This window comes from Cryptomeria japonica, chromosome 10 (genome assembly GCF_030272615.1).
Source record: "Cryptomeria japonica chromosome 10, Sugi_1.0, whole genome shotgun sequence".
NCBI lineage: Eukaryota > Viridiplantae > Streptophyta > Pinopsida > Cupressales > Cupressaceae > Cryptomeria > Cryptomeria japonica.
The window spans coordinates 675,319,462-675,340,551 of record NC_081414.1 but is presented as its reverse complement, the minus strand read 5'-3'; the positions used below and the strand labels follow the sequence as shown (position 1 = coordinate 675,340,551).

General features: G+C 36.8%; 1 protein-coding gene across 2 annotated transcripts; it reads right to left on the bottom strand.

Annotated features, from left to right (window-relative positions):
* Window positions 1-5: 5 nt before the first annotated feature.
* On the bottom strand, window positions 6-19,294 carry LOC131076999 (uncharacterized). 2 transcript variants are annotated; one of them, XR_009113515.2, is made up of 8 exons: window positions 18,741-19,294; window positions 18,444-18,550; window positions 16,042-16,150; window positions 15,594-15,755; window positions 15,276-15,449; window positions 15,092-15,163; window positions 3,651-3,714; window positions 6-469 (listed from the first exon to the last, which is right to left on the bottom strand). XR_009113515.2 is itself a non-coding variant. In XM_058014363.2 (7 exons), the coding sequence occupies exons 1-6, from the start codon at window positions 18,972-18,974 to the stop codon at window positions 15,134-15,136; spliced, it is 816 nt and encodes a 271-aa protein (XP_057870346.1). In that variant the 5' UTR covers window positions 18,975-19,294; the 3' UTR covers window positions 6-469; window positions 15,092-15,133. The 2 variants fall into 2 exon arrangements, 1 of the variants encoding a protein (XP_057870346.1); XM_058014363.2 differs by lacking the exon at window positions 3,651-3,714.
* Window positions 19,295-21,090: the final 1,796 nt, after the last annotated feature.

Genomic DNA, 21,090 nt, shown 5'->3' with positions numbered 1-21,090 from the left:
TTCACTTCCTGGTGAATTGTTCTGACTACAATCAGAAGGTTTGTATCAGACAAAGTATCTCATTTTCATGGAACAATTTGGTACACATTTTTTATTTATTCATATGATACATATTTCTATAATCTGCATTAAAAGAACAGTTGAATGTTAATGCAAATTTATATGCATTATAGATTCATTCGGTATTTTTCATCTAATCTAAAGTAAATAGAAAGAAAATTGCAAACTTTTGACCAAATCATCCTCTTTCTTGCTTCTGCCTTTTTACAAGTTAAACCAACATAGAAGGTTTGATGTCTAAAGAGATCAAACATGCTTCCACATACTTCATAGAAACAGATGGCATTCCTTTTAACAAAGCATGCTTGAAAAAACTATGTCTTCCTTTACGATAAGTGCCGTGCCCATAATGGAGCTCCATAGATAAAGACTAATCACAAGCAACGGTATTCCTGCAAAGCTCCACTCCCTGAAAAAAGGAAGAATATCAAATAAATAATAAGTACAGATTCATATTATACTGAGAAATAAAAAAGAATCGCAGAAAGCCATATAAATTGAGTAAATGCATTTACTCTTCTTGCAAATTACCACCAATCAAAAGGAAACACATGCATAATCAAAGCAAACCGTAGCACCACCAAAAAACAAAAATCAAGTAAAAGATAGTTGAAACTTTACTCAAGGACATTCAAAGTTGGAAGGCAAGAATAGGTAAAAGGTTGATAGATTTTAATCACACAGCAAAGGATGGCAATCCTCAGTCACCCTGCAAAAGAAAAGCAACCTGTTTTTGTCTGAAAGAACAATCTTTTAAAGAAGAAAGCTTGAAACGGGATAATTGATTTTAAAATGATTGTTCTTATTGTATGCTTTTAGCGGTATATCTGTTGTTAGTTCACTTCAAGGTGCAATGTCAAGGTTAGTACTGAAATAATGATATACAATCTTAAGTTATTGAATTCCATTTAGTACTCAGACAAGTTTCCTTGCAGCCAGAAAGTCAAAACTAAGCTCTTGCTGCTCTTCTTTAAGGCGCTATGTAGCAAAGAAACCTGTGAAACTAGTGGGCTGAAGGTTTGTCTAAAATTGAAAAAATGGAGATTGCCGAAGTGTCATACTAACTACATCTTTAAGAATTAAAATGCAGATGAATGCTAGTCGAAATCTGAGCTCGATGAACCCATGCCCAACACAAAACTGTGTAATATACATGAATGATGAAAACAACAAACAGAATTCAATGTCATTAAAAGTCTTCAATACAAGCAAATTATTGTATTCTAGATGCTTTAAACTATTGCCATGAAAGCCAGCAAAAAAAATAGTATTGTTGTATGAGGAATCGTAATCAGGAAAAGATGAAAAGACTGATGATGCAATGAAAATTCTCGGTAAAAAGATGGATAGATAGCCAGTGTACAGCTCTAGTAATTAGAGTTGGTTGCCAGTCGTTGTCAACAAAATGGTAGGCCTTTAGACACATGATGCCTAGATAGAATTAGACATATTTGACAATAGAAGCTACATGGGGTGAAGAGCAAATCACTGCTCTCGGAGAGCTAATTCCTTTAAGAAACATATACAACATAGTAGGACTCTGACAAATGGATGAATAACAAACAGAACACAAAATGGCCCAAACTGACACTACTTACTACCGATTATGAAATGCAAAAAAGGTTTCAAGTACTTTGACATCAACGTATGTTGATAACCATAAATATATGAAATGGTTAAGGTCTCAATTCATCCTTGAAAACGAAATTATTTGTGACAGAGATCATTTTCTGACGACTGCAATGTGGCTCAGTTTAGACAATATCTTGGTGTTTATTACCCCAACAAAGTGAAAGTAGAGAACCTTTGTCTCTCCTAGCCTTGTACTCTCTCCTTAACAAGGCACGTTTGAGGTTTCCCAAGTTGTAATGTGACTATAGTGTTCATCCCAACAGAGCATCTCCATGAAGATGAAACAGCAATAACCTTCTTGCAATCACTCAACATTCTCAAAGAATTGTACATGATTGAATCTCCTAAACCTCTCAGAATATGAAGTATTATAATAATTGCAGCAGTAATAACAAATTAAAATATAAAAGATGTGATTCATGTTAATTTTTTTCATGGACCAGCTAGGAGTCAAACCTAGGATCATCCATTTGCTGTTGGGGTGCTCTAACACTGAGCTACCAGTCCATCTATGGTTTGGGTGTGCTTCAATTTCCAACATTCCCCTTTGAGCCACGCTGCAGATTCTCAGGGCTCCTAGCTGCTGACCTGGCTCTGATTCTATGTTAAAACTTGTTCATGGACCAGCTAGGAGTCAAACCTACGACTACTCATTTGCTGCTGCAGTACACTACTACCAAGCTACCAGCCCACTTGGTGTCCAATCCTTCTATGGTTCAGGTGCAGTTCCAACAATTTAATGAGCAGAGAGGAAGGCCTCAGTATCTATACTTTGCAATGATTGCATCATATGGCTCTGGTGTCTAGTCACCCTTATGATGCTAAGCCAAATGAACCGATTTACAGTAGATCCGATCCATTCCAAAGAATAAACACAGCAGATAGGATCAATTGCGATGTTTCAGAACTCATTGAACCAATACAGAAGCTTCAAAAATTTATTATTCTTAAATCAAAATGTAAGTTTCAATAATAAGAAGTTTGTATCCCTAACAATTTTTCTAAGAGAGCCAGTTGATTTTATTACATACAATTTCATATGTTTTGGTCCACTGCTTCAAAGTTCAATAAAGTGATCAGAAAATAGCAAGGCAATGACTTTTCCTCAAACTCATAGGCATAGGGCTTGAACTGCATAAACCATGTTAAAACGGATCATCAAAGTTACACAGTAACCATGCTATCTGACAATGAAATGCATAATTTCTTGAATAATCCATAAAAACTTGTAAAACGGATCACCAAAGTTACACAGTAACAATGCTATCTGACGATGAAATGCATAATTTCTTGAAAGATCAATAAAACTTGGTCAAGCTTTAGCAGAGGCCACTCTATCTGATCCTAAGTGAATTTTGATCATGAATGTCGCACATGTATAATGAGTCCAATAACCACAAAGTAAGAGCCTAGAGTGGATATCTTCATTTAAGTTTTAGCTGTTAGTATCTCAACTTTGAGAATAACTGCCAACAATAGAATTTAATAATTTGTTATAGTTGGACAAGCTGCCTGCATATGTACTTGTATAAATATGTATTTGTGTAATCTTCTAAAAGAATTGATTAGCGTTGCATGTTTCTTCTTGCATCCTGGGTACAAAAGATTATGCAAGCAGATTTTTCATTTTATGTGTGGATAGTAGGAAATATACAAAGACAGCATGTACGCAAGATGAGTCCAACTTATTCCAGCTAATAATGTAAGGGCGCACTAAGCCACACACAAAATCTTCATGAATTGTCTAGTTTTTTAAAGATGAAGCTATTTGCATAAGGCTTCCTTGAGTATCACTCCATAGGTAAATATGTGGATGAGAGCAATTATGAGTTGGATGTGAAAATGAGCTGTGAAAATGACTACAAATTTACAAAGGTTATGAACATGCGAAGATGACTGGAAAATGCAAAGATGACTGTAAACATGCACATATGACTTAAACTTATAAGCTACTGTACCTGCCAATTGTAGTTATAGCTAAGAAGGTGTACTCCATTGGATATTGAATGTGCTCTGCCGCACCTGTGTGGCAAGGAGTTTTTTTAATTCATTGGAGCAAGAATGTAATCATAAAGATTAATTGAGAAACATAGCAGGTTTAAGTGCTCCTATTGTAGATACCCATAGTTTAAAATGATATCTCAAACACTGAACCATAGTTCAAAAACTCGTTACTCCATAAAATTCAGCAAACTTAATTTTGACTCAGACTTGACAACTTCGCAAAAAACTGAGCAAATTAAAAAAAAAAATGTAAAATGCAGAGACAAAACATATGCAATGATAATTCTGACTCAGACTTGACAACTTCGCAAAAAACTGAGCAAATTAAAAAAAAATTAACTTCTTAAAAAAAAAAAATGTAAAATGCAGAGACAAAACATATGCAATGAGCCTGAGAACATTGTCGGTGTGCATTCTATTATTTTTTTAATGCATATCATTCACAAATATTCTACAAATATAGGCATCAACATGAGACCAATACAAGTTCTTGCAAGCATAACCATGAGACTAATACAAGCTCCATTTGAACAATCACATAAGAAATCCCCTATAGAAGACCAAGAATAAACTTAGAAATCCACTTATTTAAAAACCACCTTCAAACTAGACGCCAACTATAGAAGAACAAGAGTCACAACTTTGAATTACATATTAGATGTCCCATTTTGGACTTGAACTCGGGTTTCCACACAAGTTACCAACTATGCCCCTCTAGGATCCTGATCCCATACCGAACTGGTGTGGGTGCAGGTATGGCCCTACAACTGGAGTATTCTAGGTACACCCAAGGTTCATTGTGGGTCCTCATTATAATCAAGTTCCTTATATGACAAGAGATCCCAATAACTAGTGGATGGTGGGAGTGGAGACCCCCAATGGGGGTGAGGAGCAGCACCCCTCGTGGGGGCATGGGGGCAATGCTCCTAGTATGGTCGAGAGATGACACCCCTCATGGGGGTCTGGAGACAAAGCCATTTTCACAATACTATCACTTAATGGAAATATTAGATATTTGGCACATTTTTTTTTATAAAAATGTTTTTAAGAAATTAATTTTACTTTTTTTTGGTTTGGGTGGCCCTCAGATCCCCTTAGGTTCACCCAAGAGTGGCCTAGCTATGCCCAAGGTCTCACCTTAGGTACTTTGGGTTCAGAAAGACCCACAACAAACCCAAGGTGCTTGGGTCACACCCTAGGCATGGCAAAGCCGCTCTTAAGCCACCCAAACCAAAAAATAAATAAATAAACATTTTTTAAAAACATTTTTATGAACAAACGTATGCCAAGTATTTCCATTAAGTTATAAAATTTTGAAAAAGGCACTGCCCCCAAACCTCACAAGGGGTGTTGCCCCTCGACCCTACTAGGGGCATTGCCGCAAGACCCCCATGAGGAGTGTTGCCTCTCATCCCCATTGCGGTCTCCACTCCCACCACCCACTAGTTATTGGGATCTCTTGTCAGTTAAGAAACTTGATTACAATGAGGGGGTCTAGGAGTGGAGACCACAACTAAGAATTTAGACAATTATCATTATGACTATCATAATATCATTGATCAATGATTATCATAATATCAAAGATCCAAATGTGATTATTATTAAAAAATGTAAATAAAAAATTGTAAGAGAGAGAGAGAGAGAGAGAGAGAGATATTGTTCAATACAGTTGTGAAGTTTGGGGTGGCAAATATATATATAGATAGATAGATGAGAGAGAGAGAGAAAGAGCTCGATATGTATTGTTCTATACGAGTGTGAAGTTTGGGGTGGCAACACATCAACAATGAAGTGGAGACAAATACAAAGATTACAAAAACATCAAATCACAAACAGCCTTGTGAGAATTTGCCAAGATCTAGAGTCCAATTGATAGCACAAACAAGAGAGAACAAAGTATGTGACAAGAATAAACCGTATTCCTATCAATATGCAAAATACCCAACTGACTGAGTTGATTGAAATTGAATTGACTGAAATTGTTTCATACAATGTAGATGAGCCTGCTTATAAAGGCAAGGCAATATGGATATGTGAGCACATAATCATGGCATATGGCTCAATGAGATACAAGGGTAGGTAGGAGAAATAATAAAATATTCCACAAGAGGTGGATCAGCCACCGAAGGTGGAATATAACAACAAGATAAGACCACAGAAGGTGGAATTTCTCCTACATGCATCATCCCTATGTGCACACTTCCCCAAGTGTCTCGTATCCAAACTACTATGAAATACATTACCCTAAGTCAACTTAAATAAAGTGTAATTATGAGACATAATTTACACCAACACCCTGCCTTAAGTGCAACTTAGGGGAATGTCGACTTAAGTCAACAATGCAAGATGGGTCCTAATGACAAGGCCATGTTAGGTACCCATGTACAAACGCAAATGCACACAAAGCAATGCAATCTCTCACAAACAGAGAAAGAGTAAAAAACCCAATGGGAAAAAACACCCCCCCAAAAGAGAGATGAAAACTATACAAAAGAACTCTCAAAGAAGTATGAGAAGGACAAAACCCCATGTGAGGAAAAAGTCCACCCCATATGAGAGAAGAAGAGAGACCAAGAAGCCACCCCTAAATGTAGAATCTGCACCAATGGTAGAAGCTCAAAACTGAATGAAGAAACTTCTCCACAATCATTGAACAACGTTCCTCCCCTCAGGAAGAAACAAAACCAAAGGTGTGTCCATAAAGTCTCCCCAATCGTGAAGGGAAGATGTAGGAAAAAAACTCATGATGTATGAAGTCTCTGAAAATTGCTCAAGTGTCCCCAAGTTGATGCTGAAGGGCAGCTCCCTCCAAATCAGGTGTACTAGTCTACACTACTGAAAAAGGCAATCCAAAATCTAGTGGAGATGAATGTAGAACAAGATCCAAAGACTCACATGTCTCCTCTAAGGATAAAGAGACCTCCTCCAAGTGTTGTACATAAGAATCCACAATCATGTCAACCTCAAAAGAATGATCATGTAGAGAATGAACAAGAGGGTCAGAGTGTTCCCTCGCAACAATCGAAGAAGGATCATCTTCATCAAAGAGAAGATGAATATCAACAATGATGTCTCCCAATCTGCAATGTAGGACTCCACAAACAAACCTGCAATGTCTGTCAAGTAGCCATCCCAAGGAACTGAAGTTGGAAAACAAGAAATACCCTGTTGCACTAAATCATAAGAAGGCAAACTTGTTGCAATATCCGCATCATCAGGTGCAATAGGTGATGTGAAATCAATAGGAGGAGATGAAATGCAAGGCTCAAGAACGGGGTCACATGTGAGAACACCCAAGTTCAAGTACCCAAAGTTCTCCTCGATATCTTAATCATCAACATATGAAGAATCAACCTCACCAATAGGACCAAAATCTGCAAAGAAGTACAACCGAGATGCATGATTAACCACCCCAGTTGCAATAATAGCTCTAGTCTCCAAGTCTCTAATGATAACTAAATCAGGTGTGAACTCCACAATTTTCCTTGTTGCCCCATGAGTGATTTGATAGATGGAAAGAAGATTGTTTGTCAAATGGGGTACACACAACACATCATTGAAGGAGTTATCCCCAATGGCAATAGATCCTTTCCCAATCACATTCATATATGTATGATTGCCCATCAAAATTTGTGGCATGGTGCAAGGCTCAAATGAAGAGAACATAGACTGCGAAGATGTCATATGATGAGAAGCCCATGAATCTAGAAGCAATCTCCCTGAATCATGACTTGTAGTAGCACAAAGAACTTGTCCCTTTCCTTTTGACTGCGAGGAAGGGGAAGGAGATCAATCCTTCTTCTTATAAGTGGATGGCAAATCAATGTTGTTCTTCTTGAGAATGTTGATCAACTCATCAATCTGCTTGGTGTGGCAACGATGCTCATCATGATCACTTTTCTTGTAATATGAACAAGAACGCCTCTCCTTAAATGATTTTCCCTTAGGTGAGGAAGTAGAATCCTTTTGTTGTGGAGAGGAAGATTGTGCTCTATCTTGTTTTGTCTTAGGCTTAGACTGCTTTTGCTTCTTATTGGAATCCTTTCCTTGATTCTCTTTATTAACCACCAAAGCCATAGACTTTGAAGACTTGAGAATCCCTATGCTCATCAACTTTGATTGCTCCACCATCAACATTTATGTGAATGCATCAAATGTGGGCATAGTGAATGAACTACCCACTATCAAGCTGATGCAGGAGCATCCCCGGTTCATGAGCAATCTTGCATCAACCAAAAATATTTCCTTTCAGTTTTGTTCTTGTTTAGTTCTTTGTGCAGTTTTATGTATTCTTACTGGTATGTACCGGTAGTTGCTTGTTCTTTGTGGCAGATCTTATTTTCGGTTTCTAGACGGTTTCTTGTGCTTGATTCCAAATTTTGAGTTCATTTGGGTTCTTTACCGGTCAGTTATCGCTTACAGTTGACTGTTTCTGGGTTTCGCGACAGTTCTTGTGCTTACCGATTGGTTTTCCTTCATTACTAGCGCAATTCTTGGGATGTGGATCCATCTTGAGTCTTGTCCGATGTTCTTTGGCATGTGGCCGAGCTTCCTACTGAACCGCATCACTTGGTTGTTATTTTCTGGAAAGATTTATCTAATTTTTAGGGCCGACCTAATTACACGTTTCATTTTCCTACATTGGTGAATGTAATCTTATGAAGCCGACCCAGATATGTTCCGATGGGTATAAATGTGTTATTATGTATTCATTCGTAGGGGCAGAGGAAGTAGAACTGAGAATAAGGATTGAGATCCGCATGTTGTGATCTAGTTGATTCTTAGAGTCCCGGTTGGATTGTATCTAGCTTGAAGTCTGCATGTAACCGATTAACTACCAGATGTTCTTTGATGATAATATGATGATTGTCGGATGAAGCTTTAATATGATCTGTTTATGTGAGCTTGTTATGTTTTCTTGCTGCTTTCGTTGTGTCTCTCTTGCTGCATAAGCCGGTTGACTCTTTTGAGGGTTCTTACCGGTTATGGCTACATCACAAGCGATAGGTTTGGAAGCTAGAAACAAATGCTGCATGTTCTAATGGAAGCTTTCCAAAAGGTTGTAGACCAACTACGAATCCTTCTTATCAATGCCACAATCCTTCAACTGCGCTCTTAGCTCATTTGCCTTGGTAACATAATCTTGGATTGTATCAAAGTTCTTCGAATCCAACATGGTGAGATCATTATCAAGTCGATAGCCTTTAATTTCATCAATTTGACCATACAATTTTCCCAAGACATCCAATGCATCCTCAACTGTTTTACACTTGTCAATGTGAAAGATGAGATCCTTTGATATGTACTTCCTCAATGTCCCAATAGCCATAATGTTTTTGGTGAGCCATTCCATGTGAGCATTAGGATCAACTGGTGCAGTTATAGTTCCATCAATATAGTGAGTTAATCCCTATTACATTAGCTTACTCCATACATCAATTTTCCATGGAGCATAGTTATGTGGAGTTAAAAGTGGAAATTTAGGAGAACCCATAGCAAAAAAAAATGAAAGAGCACTAAGAAAAGAGAAAGGTGAAATTTCTCCTACATGCACCATCCTTGTGTGCACACTTCCCCAAGTGTCTCATATCCAAACTACTATGAAATGCATTACCCTAAGTCAGCTTAAGTAAAGTGTAATTATGAGACATAATTTACACCAACAAGCCTCAAAATAAAATCATCTATTCCATATGAGATTGTCTTAGCTAAGGCTAGTGCCTTTTTTGTGGAGGCATCGGCTATGATCTTGTAATGTCCCCTTCTCCGCAATGATTAGTTCACTTGGCCGTTAGCCTATTTCGGAAGCCCGTAGGCTAGTCGGGAGCAAAAATTAGGGTTTCCTAATTTTTAGGAGGATTCTTTGGTGTTTTCAAGGGGTGTATGTGGGAGTTTGACAATTTGGATTCTGGATTCCTTCTAGGTTTTCAAAGAGCTTCAGGATGGTTCGACATGCATCTACATCGGGTGACTTTTTATGGACTTACTATTTTTAGTAAGTGCGACGGCTGCTCAGAATGTGGTTAAAATCACTTTGGAAACACTTCCTATTTTTAGCAGTATGCTATTTTTAGTAAGTACTATTTTTAGCAAGATGTCAACGGGCCAATTTAGATGGCTATTTCCGGCAGGTCAGTTTGAGCAGTTGGTCTTCCAGCATTTTTTGGTGCTATTCTTGGCAAGGGTTCTTCAACTCAGTTCAATGACTATTTCTGGCAAGGCAATTCTCTCAATTTGTTTCCCCATATCCTTGGAGCTTGTTTTGGCAGGTTCAGTATTTGATGAAAAAATGGTGTTTTAAATTAAATTATAACTTAAGGCAAAGGTTGGACGATTTATTTAAAAGGGATTGCTTAAGTTATATTGATATCTAAGCTATGTTACCCCAAGTTTCCGAGACGGGGAAACGGGTTTCCAGGATGGATTTTTTTTCCCCAAAGTAGGGGACAGCAGTGGGGACAGGGATATAAAAAATAGGGAAATTTTAAATATTCATATAAAAACTTAGATAAAGCATGCTTATATACATTATAAAACCTTAACATATAACTTTTGTGTTAAATAATTTAAATTGAGAGTTTGCATGAGAGTGGAAGTCAAACAAAGAATCAAAATTTAATCATTAATTTTATGAGACAGCCAGAGTTCGGGTTTCCAAAAGTTTCCAAGACGTCCCTGTTTTAGGGACAGGTCAAATTATGTCGGAAACCAGTCCCCAAGTAACACTGTATCTAAGTCATTTCCTTAATTATATGTGGGCGATTTTCGGTTGAGGAAAATATTTTATAAGTGAATTATTGTTAGGCAAGATGGGAAAAATAAGACAATTTTATGATATAATTCACTTTATTCTTTAAACGTCGTAATACACTTTATCAATGTATTTTTTTATAAAGTGTATTTGCCACCAAGTAATGGGCGATTTTGGAGAAATGAAATGAAATGCAAATTAAGGAAATTGGAATGTGGTTGTTTAATCCCATATTAGAGGGAAAAGAAGTTCGACTTGAGGAGGAAGATATAAATATGTGCCTTGGCCTTCATTTGGGACTATCCAAGAACAATTTTACCTCCTAGCCATAGCTTGATTTCTTACTTGCAATACAGCAACTAGTTGAGCCAAAGACTACTCTTCATTCAGAGGAGTGGATTGAAGATAATGTTGCAGATTTATGTATTAGTTTTCTGATTCTGAAGTGCTGTGTGTGGATTTTCAGTTTGCTGGTTTTGGTGTGGCTGTAGCATGTTTTAGTTCATAACTCTCAATTCGTGTGTCAGATCATTTTGGGTAGTAGCTCGTTATCTACCTATGCCACAGGCGATCGAGTTTGTAAGTTTGTAGAGCTTAATGTTGAGTATTTAATTTTTAAATGCAAATCGTACTTCTTTCCTAGCCGTACTATGTTGGGCTGCTTGGGAATGTGTGCATAAATTCATTTGGGGGTTTTGGGTGCAGTTTGTTTGTTTTAATCTCAGCACTTGTCTTGTATCTCTCATTTGCATCCATTTAGGGGTCATTCCATTGAGTGTGAATAGAGTTACGAGCATTTTTGTGAGCTTTTAGGCTGCTGGTCTGTGTGTTTCCAGCGTGTGGGTTGCATATCAAAATCTGAAAATTTGTTAACTTGGAGTGTTTTCTTGTGTGGAGTTGGTTTTAGAGTGTGTGGGTTCTTTGGAGTAGAGAGGAAGATCTTGGTAATTGTTTGCAGTTGTTGGTTCTTCATTCTTATCTTCTATGATTCATATTGTAATGCCGGTAGTAGTACTAACAGCAATTTCTATTGATCTTTCTTAGACCCCTGCAAAGTGGAAGAGGCTGGCCTTGCCGCCTATCTTTTGGATAGTGATTTCTCTTAATTTGTAATCCATATTGTGCATTGTAAAGCTGGTTAGTAGTACTAACAGCTATCTAATTGGATTATTGCTCTTAGTCTCACTACATAAGTGGAAGAGGCTAGCTTTGCCGCCTATTTTGAATATTGTAATACTATCCTCCCACTGCATAAGCGGTCGAGTTGATTGTAATTTTATTTTAGTCCTCCCGCTGGATAAGCAATAGAATGATCTTCGATATTCTCCATATCCCGCTGAAAAGTGGAAGGGGTTGGCTTGCCGCCCAAGTATTGTAATCAATTTCAATTTCTTGCATCTAACGATCCCCTCACACTGTATGCTCTCACCCTCCCAGATTGGGATCTCGGTGATCAAAAGGTGGAAAGGGTTACTTTCAGCAATATTGGGATTTCATTTTGCTAACCCTAACGGGTGTTTGTGTTAATTGTAAACTGAAAATTTTGAAAAAAAATTAAGGGGAATATTATAGATCTGGTTGCTAAGCTATCTAAGAAGACTAGAGAACATGGAGCTGCCTCATTGGCCCAAAATAGCAGCAAAAGAGAAATTAGATAGAAGGAAGAGCAAGTGTATGAAACAAAATGATGAGGATGAATAACTAGGGTATTAGCATAAAAGAGTGCCCCAATAACAATGGGTAAATCAAAAAGTACACGCAAGGAAAAGTCAAAGAAAGCATGTGGGCAAGGCAACTTGGGAGGGAAAGAGAATTATATCAAACACTCCAATCCCACATATGACCATGCACAAAATAACTATATAGGAGGGGAAATAAAATGGAACACAAAAATGTTAATGGCTCAGCTAAGAACTAGTTCGTATCAACTGAGGTGTAAAACCAAAAGGTGGATGATACCTAAAGAAGAGAAAAAATAAAAGATGCTGCTATTGTTCTCTAGAAATGGTGGAGATGGAATGACATTATATCATAGAGTGTCCAACTTACAAGGATATTTTAATCAATTACATCGAGACTCTAAATGTGGGCTCCTTGAGTAAGCTGTTTGAAGAAGAAAAATAACAAAAGTTGCAGATTACTAGATCAACATACACACTAAAAGATCCAAAGATATAGATAGAAAAGGAGACTAAGCTCGGTTACCGGGCTCAACTGTTTCAGTCCATGCACCCAAACCGAGTTCACTTGGGTTCAGGATTCGCCCAAGGGTTCGTCTGGGTACGTATCCAGGGGATTGGGTTCGCCGGGTACGAACGTAGGCCTATCCAAAGGCACTGAGCACCAAAACATAACAAAAACAGACATTTTTTACCCTTTTTTGCATCCAAAATCTCTAAAATGTCCCTAAAAGAAGCCCTTCTCATCATTGGGTTTTCCACCCACATTGATCAATGATGAAGTAGCATACTATTAAATGATTTTCTTCTGCCATTTTGCATTGTTCCATCTTCCAATTCAATTCTGAACTGTCAATTGGCATTTGCATTGATCATTAATGAAGTAGCATAAAATCAAATGTATTTAGTTTTATAATTTTGTATATTTCTTTAAATTTTTGTATATAATATATATACATGTACAAACGAACCTGACCCACGAACCTAAAGGGCAAAAAAAATTGCCCAAGCCCACAAACTGGGTTCGCGTGCCCAAACCCGAGCCCAAGCCCGAACCCGAACCGGTAACTTAGAGATTAAGTAAAACACGTCTCAGGTCTATTTTATTTTGAACTTTCATGCTTATCCATGTTGCTAGCTATCTGTGGGTCCCATAGACTGTTTGGCCTCATGGGCGTTATTAAAAACATTCATTCAACATTTTAAGTTTTTTACCAATTAAGCTCAACCCTTTGGACTTTTCTATTAGACTTGAATAAAACACGAATGCAATTTTGCATCATGTAAATACAGTTGTTGATAATATAATATGAATCTCATGGTGATTGAAAATCATTATTAAAAATTACAATTCAATGACGTTGCAAAAATTTACAATTTTCTCTTCACCATATACATCCTAGTGATGGATGTCAATGAGAAAATGAACTCTCAGACATTGAGTTCAATAAGAAAATGAACTAGACTACTCGCAAGGACTCACTTCTATTGCTACTACATGAGGTGTATATTTAGGAATTATCCACACTTATAATTAATTTGTTTTGAGTAATTCAAATAATCTAACCTAAGATACCTAAATAAAATAAAATAAACTTAAGATAAACAGGAATCATACAGGTAAACTTGGAATAAAAAGGTGTAGTACATGTTATTCACCAACATGAGATACATGTCCAAGGGTGGATGGTGTGGAATATGTTCTGTCTTATTTAATCATCAAAACATTTGATTTGTAACAAAATTTGCAGAGCAATATGAAACCTTCCCTTCTTTATTAGTGTATCAGTACGTAAGGATTGAAAGCACGGTTAGAAGGCATTTAGAACAATATACTGGAAATGTTTCATGTGCTGAAGCAAAAGATTATTAGCTAGTGTGGCACCCATCCACTCTATCTAACATGCAGTATTAAAACATTTGTTTTGCTGCTTGCATAAGATAGAGTTTTGTGTATTATTGATATTGGTATTTGCAAATGGTACTGCAAAGAAAAAAGATCTACAGCAGAGAAAAGACGTTAACTGGATACTTGAAATATAAGTTGGATTACACAGTATCAAAAGAGAAAAACAAGCTTATGAATTTCTCACTACAGCTATTTAATTTGGTTTAGAAAAGATTTTGGGAATCTGTTGATCAAATTTGGTAATGGCATATGGTGTTTTTGCAAAAACGAAATTATTTATAGCAGCAGGGTTGAGAAATGAACAGATTTAAGTTTAATTTTGCACCAGTAACTCACTTCAACACAATATAGTGATGAAGACAAACATTCGGTGGTGGATACATTGGTAGACATCTTGATAGCAAACATACAAACAGTTTAGTGCAAATTTTGATAAAATTTTGACCCCGACCTAGAAGGAAATATTTACAGAAAATTCCACAAAATGGGCATTGCTAACCGGTTATTCCTACTACTAACATTCCAAGCCTCCTTGTAACCCAACTCACAACACATTCCAACTCGATCAACTGGGCACACTCTCCTATTACAACTAATCTATTATTGTGCCACACTTCTGTACGGGTAATAGATCTGCCGCACCAACATACTCTTGTGAAACTAGAGTTCCCTTTGCTTGTTTTGTTTCTCCCTAATCAAAAACAGCTATGAAGTACAAGGAAAAAAATTATACACTGCAGCAAAACAGATTTCAGATAAATAACTAATCTAATCCTGGGGCTGCCATAGGTAGTGAAGTCAGCCTATGTTTTGCATCGTATTACAAAGCAATGAAGCTCTCAGATAAGAGAAATTCTGAAAAAATAAACATTGAAAATGAAAGCCAACCATCACCATAGAGAAAAAAATCATGTTGTTTTCAAAGTCCACTACATTTCTCTTCCTTTAATATCAGTATAAAACATTTAAAGGGAAAAAATTCTTAAGTTAAAATGCACAAGGTATAGAAAGCACTCTCTAGTACTAAGTACTGTTAAACAGAATCCAGTATAATACCATCCATATTTGAATTGGAAAAGAAAGATAGTCCCCTTGCAGTCAGAGTTCCACACCAATCCTGTTGGCAACCTGCAATCATTTACAAGAGCATTACAATCGTCCTTTCTAATGATATCAAAACTGGTGTTTATATCAGAGCAACAGTAATGGACAATACAGCATGAAATGAGTAAAAATTCACCTCCTTAAAAGTGTGTACATCTGCACCCCAAAGCCAAGCATCGCAACCAGCATCTCTGGCACCCCAAATGTCATTGCGACGATCATCTCCAACATGAACTGCATCTTCTGGATTTACCCCAAGCAATTCACATGCCTTCAAAAATATTGTAGGATTGGGCTTCTCTGCTCCTACCTATCTCAAAACCCAAAACCAGCAAGCAATTCTAAATATGTAAAGGCTTCCATAGCAGAGATGGTGCAATATTGAATATAGAGATGTCATGGCTTGTAATTAACACAGAATTTGAGAGATTCTGACGACAAAACTTGTTAATACCTCAGCTGATACAACTAATGCATCAAACCAGTGTTCACACCTAAGAGACTGTAATACAGGCCTTAGGCGAGTATCAAAGTTCGAAACTACTGCCAACTTTACTCCTGCTCTTTTAAGTGCTTCAAACACTTTACCTGCATCTGGGTCGCAGAGGTGCCAGGCCTACAAAACCATAAATTTGGTATGAAATTGGAATAACAAGGCTCAAATTTGGAGATGTTTTCTGAAATCAAAATATAAATAAGGATTATCCTCTATAATACTTCTGTTGTTTCCTTAACCCCCTGACTATTAAAACTGTAGAATCGGAGTTCTAAAATAAAAATAGTAAAACTAACTATAAAGAAATGAAATAAAAGAAATTATATTAGTGTGTACAGATGATAAAAACAGGTCAATAGGACTCCAACATGTCATGGTAGAGCACTAAGAGAAAGCATGTGAATACCTTCTCTGTCGCATAATACTCATAAACCTCCTCAAAATATTGGGGATCTACACAACCTGTAGCACTTTGTACAACAAACTGCCAAAAAGGTCTCCCATCGTCCATGAATCTGAAATGATGTTCTCAATAGTCAATTTATGTACATGACAACTTTAATGTAAATTAAAATTTAATAATCTTATAAAATCCCTCCTTTGTAAAATATAAAATTTTAGAACATACAACAATGTCAAGTTTAATGATGACCTGGGTTCAAGCCCTACTTGGCATGTTCTGCAGCACTAACAGGTGCCACTGCCAAACAAGGCTCGGTGCAAGTACTCGGCAAATTTGAAGGGTAGAAAACTAGTAGTGCGTTGCATATAAGCCTAATAGTGAGCTAAGCTTGATGGTGCATCACAGATAATGTAAAAAATGGAATGTGAATGATATAATTTAGCTAACATTCTAAACTACAATAATGTTAAATTCCTGGCTCGGTAAACTACAACATTTAAATTAGGAAAATAGGAAAATATGTAGCAAGTCAACAAACCAAAAAAAAAAAATTCAGGATGGTAAGAAACAAAAAAAATACTGAAATGTAGAGCAAAAATCCGCATGTCAAAACTTGAAAATGGAGTGTAGAGAAATAAGTGATATTATTCATAAAACAATTTCTCCTAAAGTTTCGAATGTGAATTGACCATAACCAGCACCATTCCCCTTGAAAAATTTAATCCTCTACAGCTTTTTAGACTAAATAATTGGGTGGCTTAACTATTCACCTTTCTCAAAAACACTGCCACTAATAATGAACTGTACTACCATAGGAGACTGTTGAGACATGGACCAGCTAGGACTCGAACCTAGGACCTTCCATACGCTGCTGGAGTGCTCTACCACTGAGCTACTGGCCCCTCTTGGACCAGTCCATCGTCGGTCCGGGTGTGGCTTATTTCCAACACCAACACCCCCCTTAAGCCACACCTCTCGTGTGCTTGGGGCTCCTAGCCTGGACCTGGCTCTAATACCATGTTGAGACATGGACCAGCTAGGACTCGAACCTAGGACCTTCCATATGCTGCTGGAGTGCTCTACCTCTGAGCTACTGGCCCCTCTTGGACCAGTCCATCGTCGGTCCGGGTGTGGCTTATTTCCAACACCAACAGAGACAAACAAGATAGGTATGGTAACTGTTGGGCACTCTATGTCAGTGGGTCAGCCACTTCTACCTGGAAAGACGTCAACCAACCAAATTCATGCAGTCGGAATATTGATATATCATATATGCTAAAACTAAAACTAGGTTTTTTTAAGCAGAAAAGCTGTCATGGTGTTCTACTGAACAAAATGTGAGACTACAAGTATAAAGTATAATGATGATTTTACAATACAAATTCTGTGAGTTCCATTAAACAAAATATGAAAACAGAAAACACAATTATGGTTTTATAGTTAAAGTGTGACCAATAAGTATGTACAACCCACGAAATTAATAGCAACTAAAATACCTGGAATATCAAATTTATTAACAGGCATAAAAGGAAAATCAAGACATCGGACAGAGGAAAGGGATCATACTTATGCTCCTCAAAAGAAGGATCACGAACCTCCTACCAATCTAGTGAGGCAAAGTCAACAAAGGAAAGAGCTTAGATTTTAATTTCAGCTATATTGAATAAGTTATTTTTAAAGGCATTGGCAACAACAGATTTCAAATGTAAAGAAAAAAAGCATTGGCCATAGCTGTGCACAATGGCACTAATTAATGTCAAATTATTGAGATATTCTATTTGGGTAATTTATTTTCTATTCATTTAACTTTGGAAGTCGCATCAAATGGCTCTTTTCAAAACAAATGCCCTCGGCTTTTCAACTATCGTCAAAATGAAAGGTAGAGGGAAAGAGGATTGGCTCCTCTCCCCAAGTTCCGACACATCATAAACTAATGTAACTCCTTGCCTTTGCATTGGTTATGATTTCAATAACTACGACTGTTTGAAGTGGCCGTTGGTTTACTGCGAGAATGCTTTGGCTCAGAAAGCACCTATCAGGAATTGAATCTTGTTAAGTGCAAAGCTCTAGTATTATAAGGTTTGATGTTGAATTGTTAAGCATCAGTTCTTGTCAGGTGTAACGGTCAAGCACTAAAAGAAAAAACTACCAAGCACTATAAGAAACCTACTAAAGATCGAGTGTGAAGGCTCTGTACCATAAAAGATGACGCCGAATGCACCCCAAACTGATTCTTGTCTAGTGTAAAGACCCAACAAATTTGATTGAATAAATACTATTACATCCTTCACGATAGGGAAAAGGAGGTGAAGGATTCATCCACTCAATGCCGTGGTTTATCCTCCCACGTAAAATCAAAAACAAGCGTATAAATGAGGATTGAATGGCTCTTTTAAACTGCGTACCGTAGGCGGGAATTCACCCATGGTTGCTGATAAGCCCACCGGTACCGCCTCAGAATTTCGTCCTCTGAGTAATTCACGCCATATTTCGCACCAATGTCCCTATATATCTGCATTTCCACAGGCAAATCAGAAAAGAAACCTATAAACAAACGCTCATCAGATTTCACATTAACATTCTGCATCAACTGGAAATTTTAAAGAACTGTCAGCGCACATCAAAAGAAGTATCAGCACAGATAATCCTTGCTACCTTGCTAGTAAAACTAAAGCAAAAAATTAATGTAGTTTTTATATTACCTGTGCAGCTGGCTGGGAGGGGATGACAAGAGTCCCAACAGCGTCCACCAAGAGAGCCTTGTGAGTAAGCCCTCCATGTAAAGATTTCCGGTACTCCTCATACCACTCTCCACACCTCTCATTGGCAGGCGCCCCCACCGAGGCAAAACATCTGAGTGCCCTTGCCCTTGCCCTTGCCCTTGCCCATGCCCATCCTCCTCCAATTATGTTTCTCGGCAGTGAGTTAATCATCATTACGAATACGGACGATCTCCTTCCTCGTCATAGTAGAGGGCATTTTTAAAGCAGCGTCGGCAATCAAGCATCCCACTCCGCTCGTGCCGTCTCCACCGCAGTTTTGCTTTTCGACATTCTCTCTGCTGATGGCACTGCCATTACGATAAACATTACAAGTCGTTTTGCTTACGCGCATCCGGACCCACCGTCGTTTGTTCCAACGCTTATCGAAACTCTTTTAGGGCAATTTCTATCCAGCCATGCTAGATGCAAATTTGATATTCGACGATCGAGCCGTACCATCGAAGGAATTCTTCAGAGTGGCCCATTGATAAGAATTTTGAAAACCCAAGATCAGCATTTTGAAAACCCCAAAAGTGTTGAGATGATGCACACGTGGCGTACACGTCAACATTACACAGGAGAATAATTTCTCGTTGACTGTAAATTTTTAATGGATTAACCAGTTTTTTTTTTTAAATTGTTTTTAAAGTGTCTGAGCAGATTAGGATGGTATTTCTGTTTTTCAGATTTATCCGTTTCACCAAAGTTACTTGATTTGTAGTATTTGTATATTTTAATATTTATTTTTTTATAATATTTTTATTTTATAAGTATTTATTCATCAACATTTTTATTTTCAAGAAGATTATGACATCATCTTTATTTCTAGCTGTTGGAATCTTTAAGTAGATTATGCTAATATCTTTGTCTTTTAATATTTATCTAGTTCATAAAAATCTTCATGATAACATCTCTATCTTTGAACAAATTACAATGACATCTTTTTGACTTTACAAATTATTATCTACTTTCATAAAACTCATCCTTACAATGACATCTATGTCTTTTAATATTTATCTACTTTCATAAAACTCATCCTTACAATGACATCTATGTCTTTTAATATTTATCTACTTGCAAATTATTGTGACATCTATGTCTTCTAATATTTATCTACTTCATAAAACTTATCCATATAACATCCCTATCTTTAAGCAAATTACAATGACATTTTATTCTGCAAATTATTATAATATTTATGTTTTTTAATATTTTTCTACTTCATAAAACTCATATGATAGCATCTCTATCTTTAAACAAATTATGACATCTTTTTCACTTTCTAAATTATTATGATATCTATGTCTTTTAATATTTTCTACTTCATAAAACTTATCTTGATAACATCTCTCTCTTTAAGACAATTATGATAACAAATTTTTCACTTTGCATATCATTATGACATATATGTTTTTAAGTATTTAATCATTCTATTATAGTCACTCCAACAATATTTCCATCTTTAAGCATTTAATCTTTCAACGATACCTTTGTTTTAAAGCATTTATCTATTGGTGTTTCTATATTTAAGAAAATTACAATGATGAATTTGATTTTAAACATTTATCTGTATACACCTAAAAATTGTCTGGAGATAATTGATTAAAAACCCAGTTATTTAATTAATATACCCTTCCCTAATTGATTAAATACTCAAGTGATTTAATTAATTCCCATATTCGTCTACTTGTAAATAAATCTAAGTGATTTATTTATATAGTTCATTTCGTATCCCCCTTGAATTAATTAATCCAAATTGATTAATTATTCCCCCCCATCAAATTCAATTCTTCTAATCCTATAATTAATTAGACAAATTTAAAGATTTGTTGAAATTAATTATCAATTTCCATTTATTTGACTTTCTAAATTCAAATTGGACACATGTGTCCTAACTTTAACTGCATAACCTAACCATCCTCTAACTTAACACATTCCACTTGACCTTGGGTCTAACAAACCCTCTCCCTTCCCAACTTGCACATTCTAACCTCTTTCTAACCCATTTTGGAGTGTACACACCCCTTTGAGGACACTTGGCACTTTGGCCACATGTCTTCTCCCCTTGGACACTTGTCCTCTCATGATCAAGATTCTTTGACACTTGTCACCACAAGGATGACATGTGTCCCTCCCTCTAACATCTTCTCCAACTTCCTCAATCTTGATCGTTGATATATCCAAATTGAATCCTGACCATTGATTCCTGCCACCGCAGCTTTGGCATAGGAAATCCTATAAATACCTCTTGTTTTGAGCATCAAACATCTCTCACATTCTAGCTTTTTGT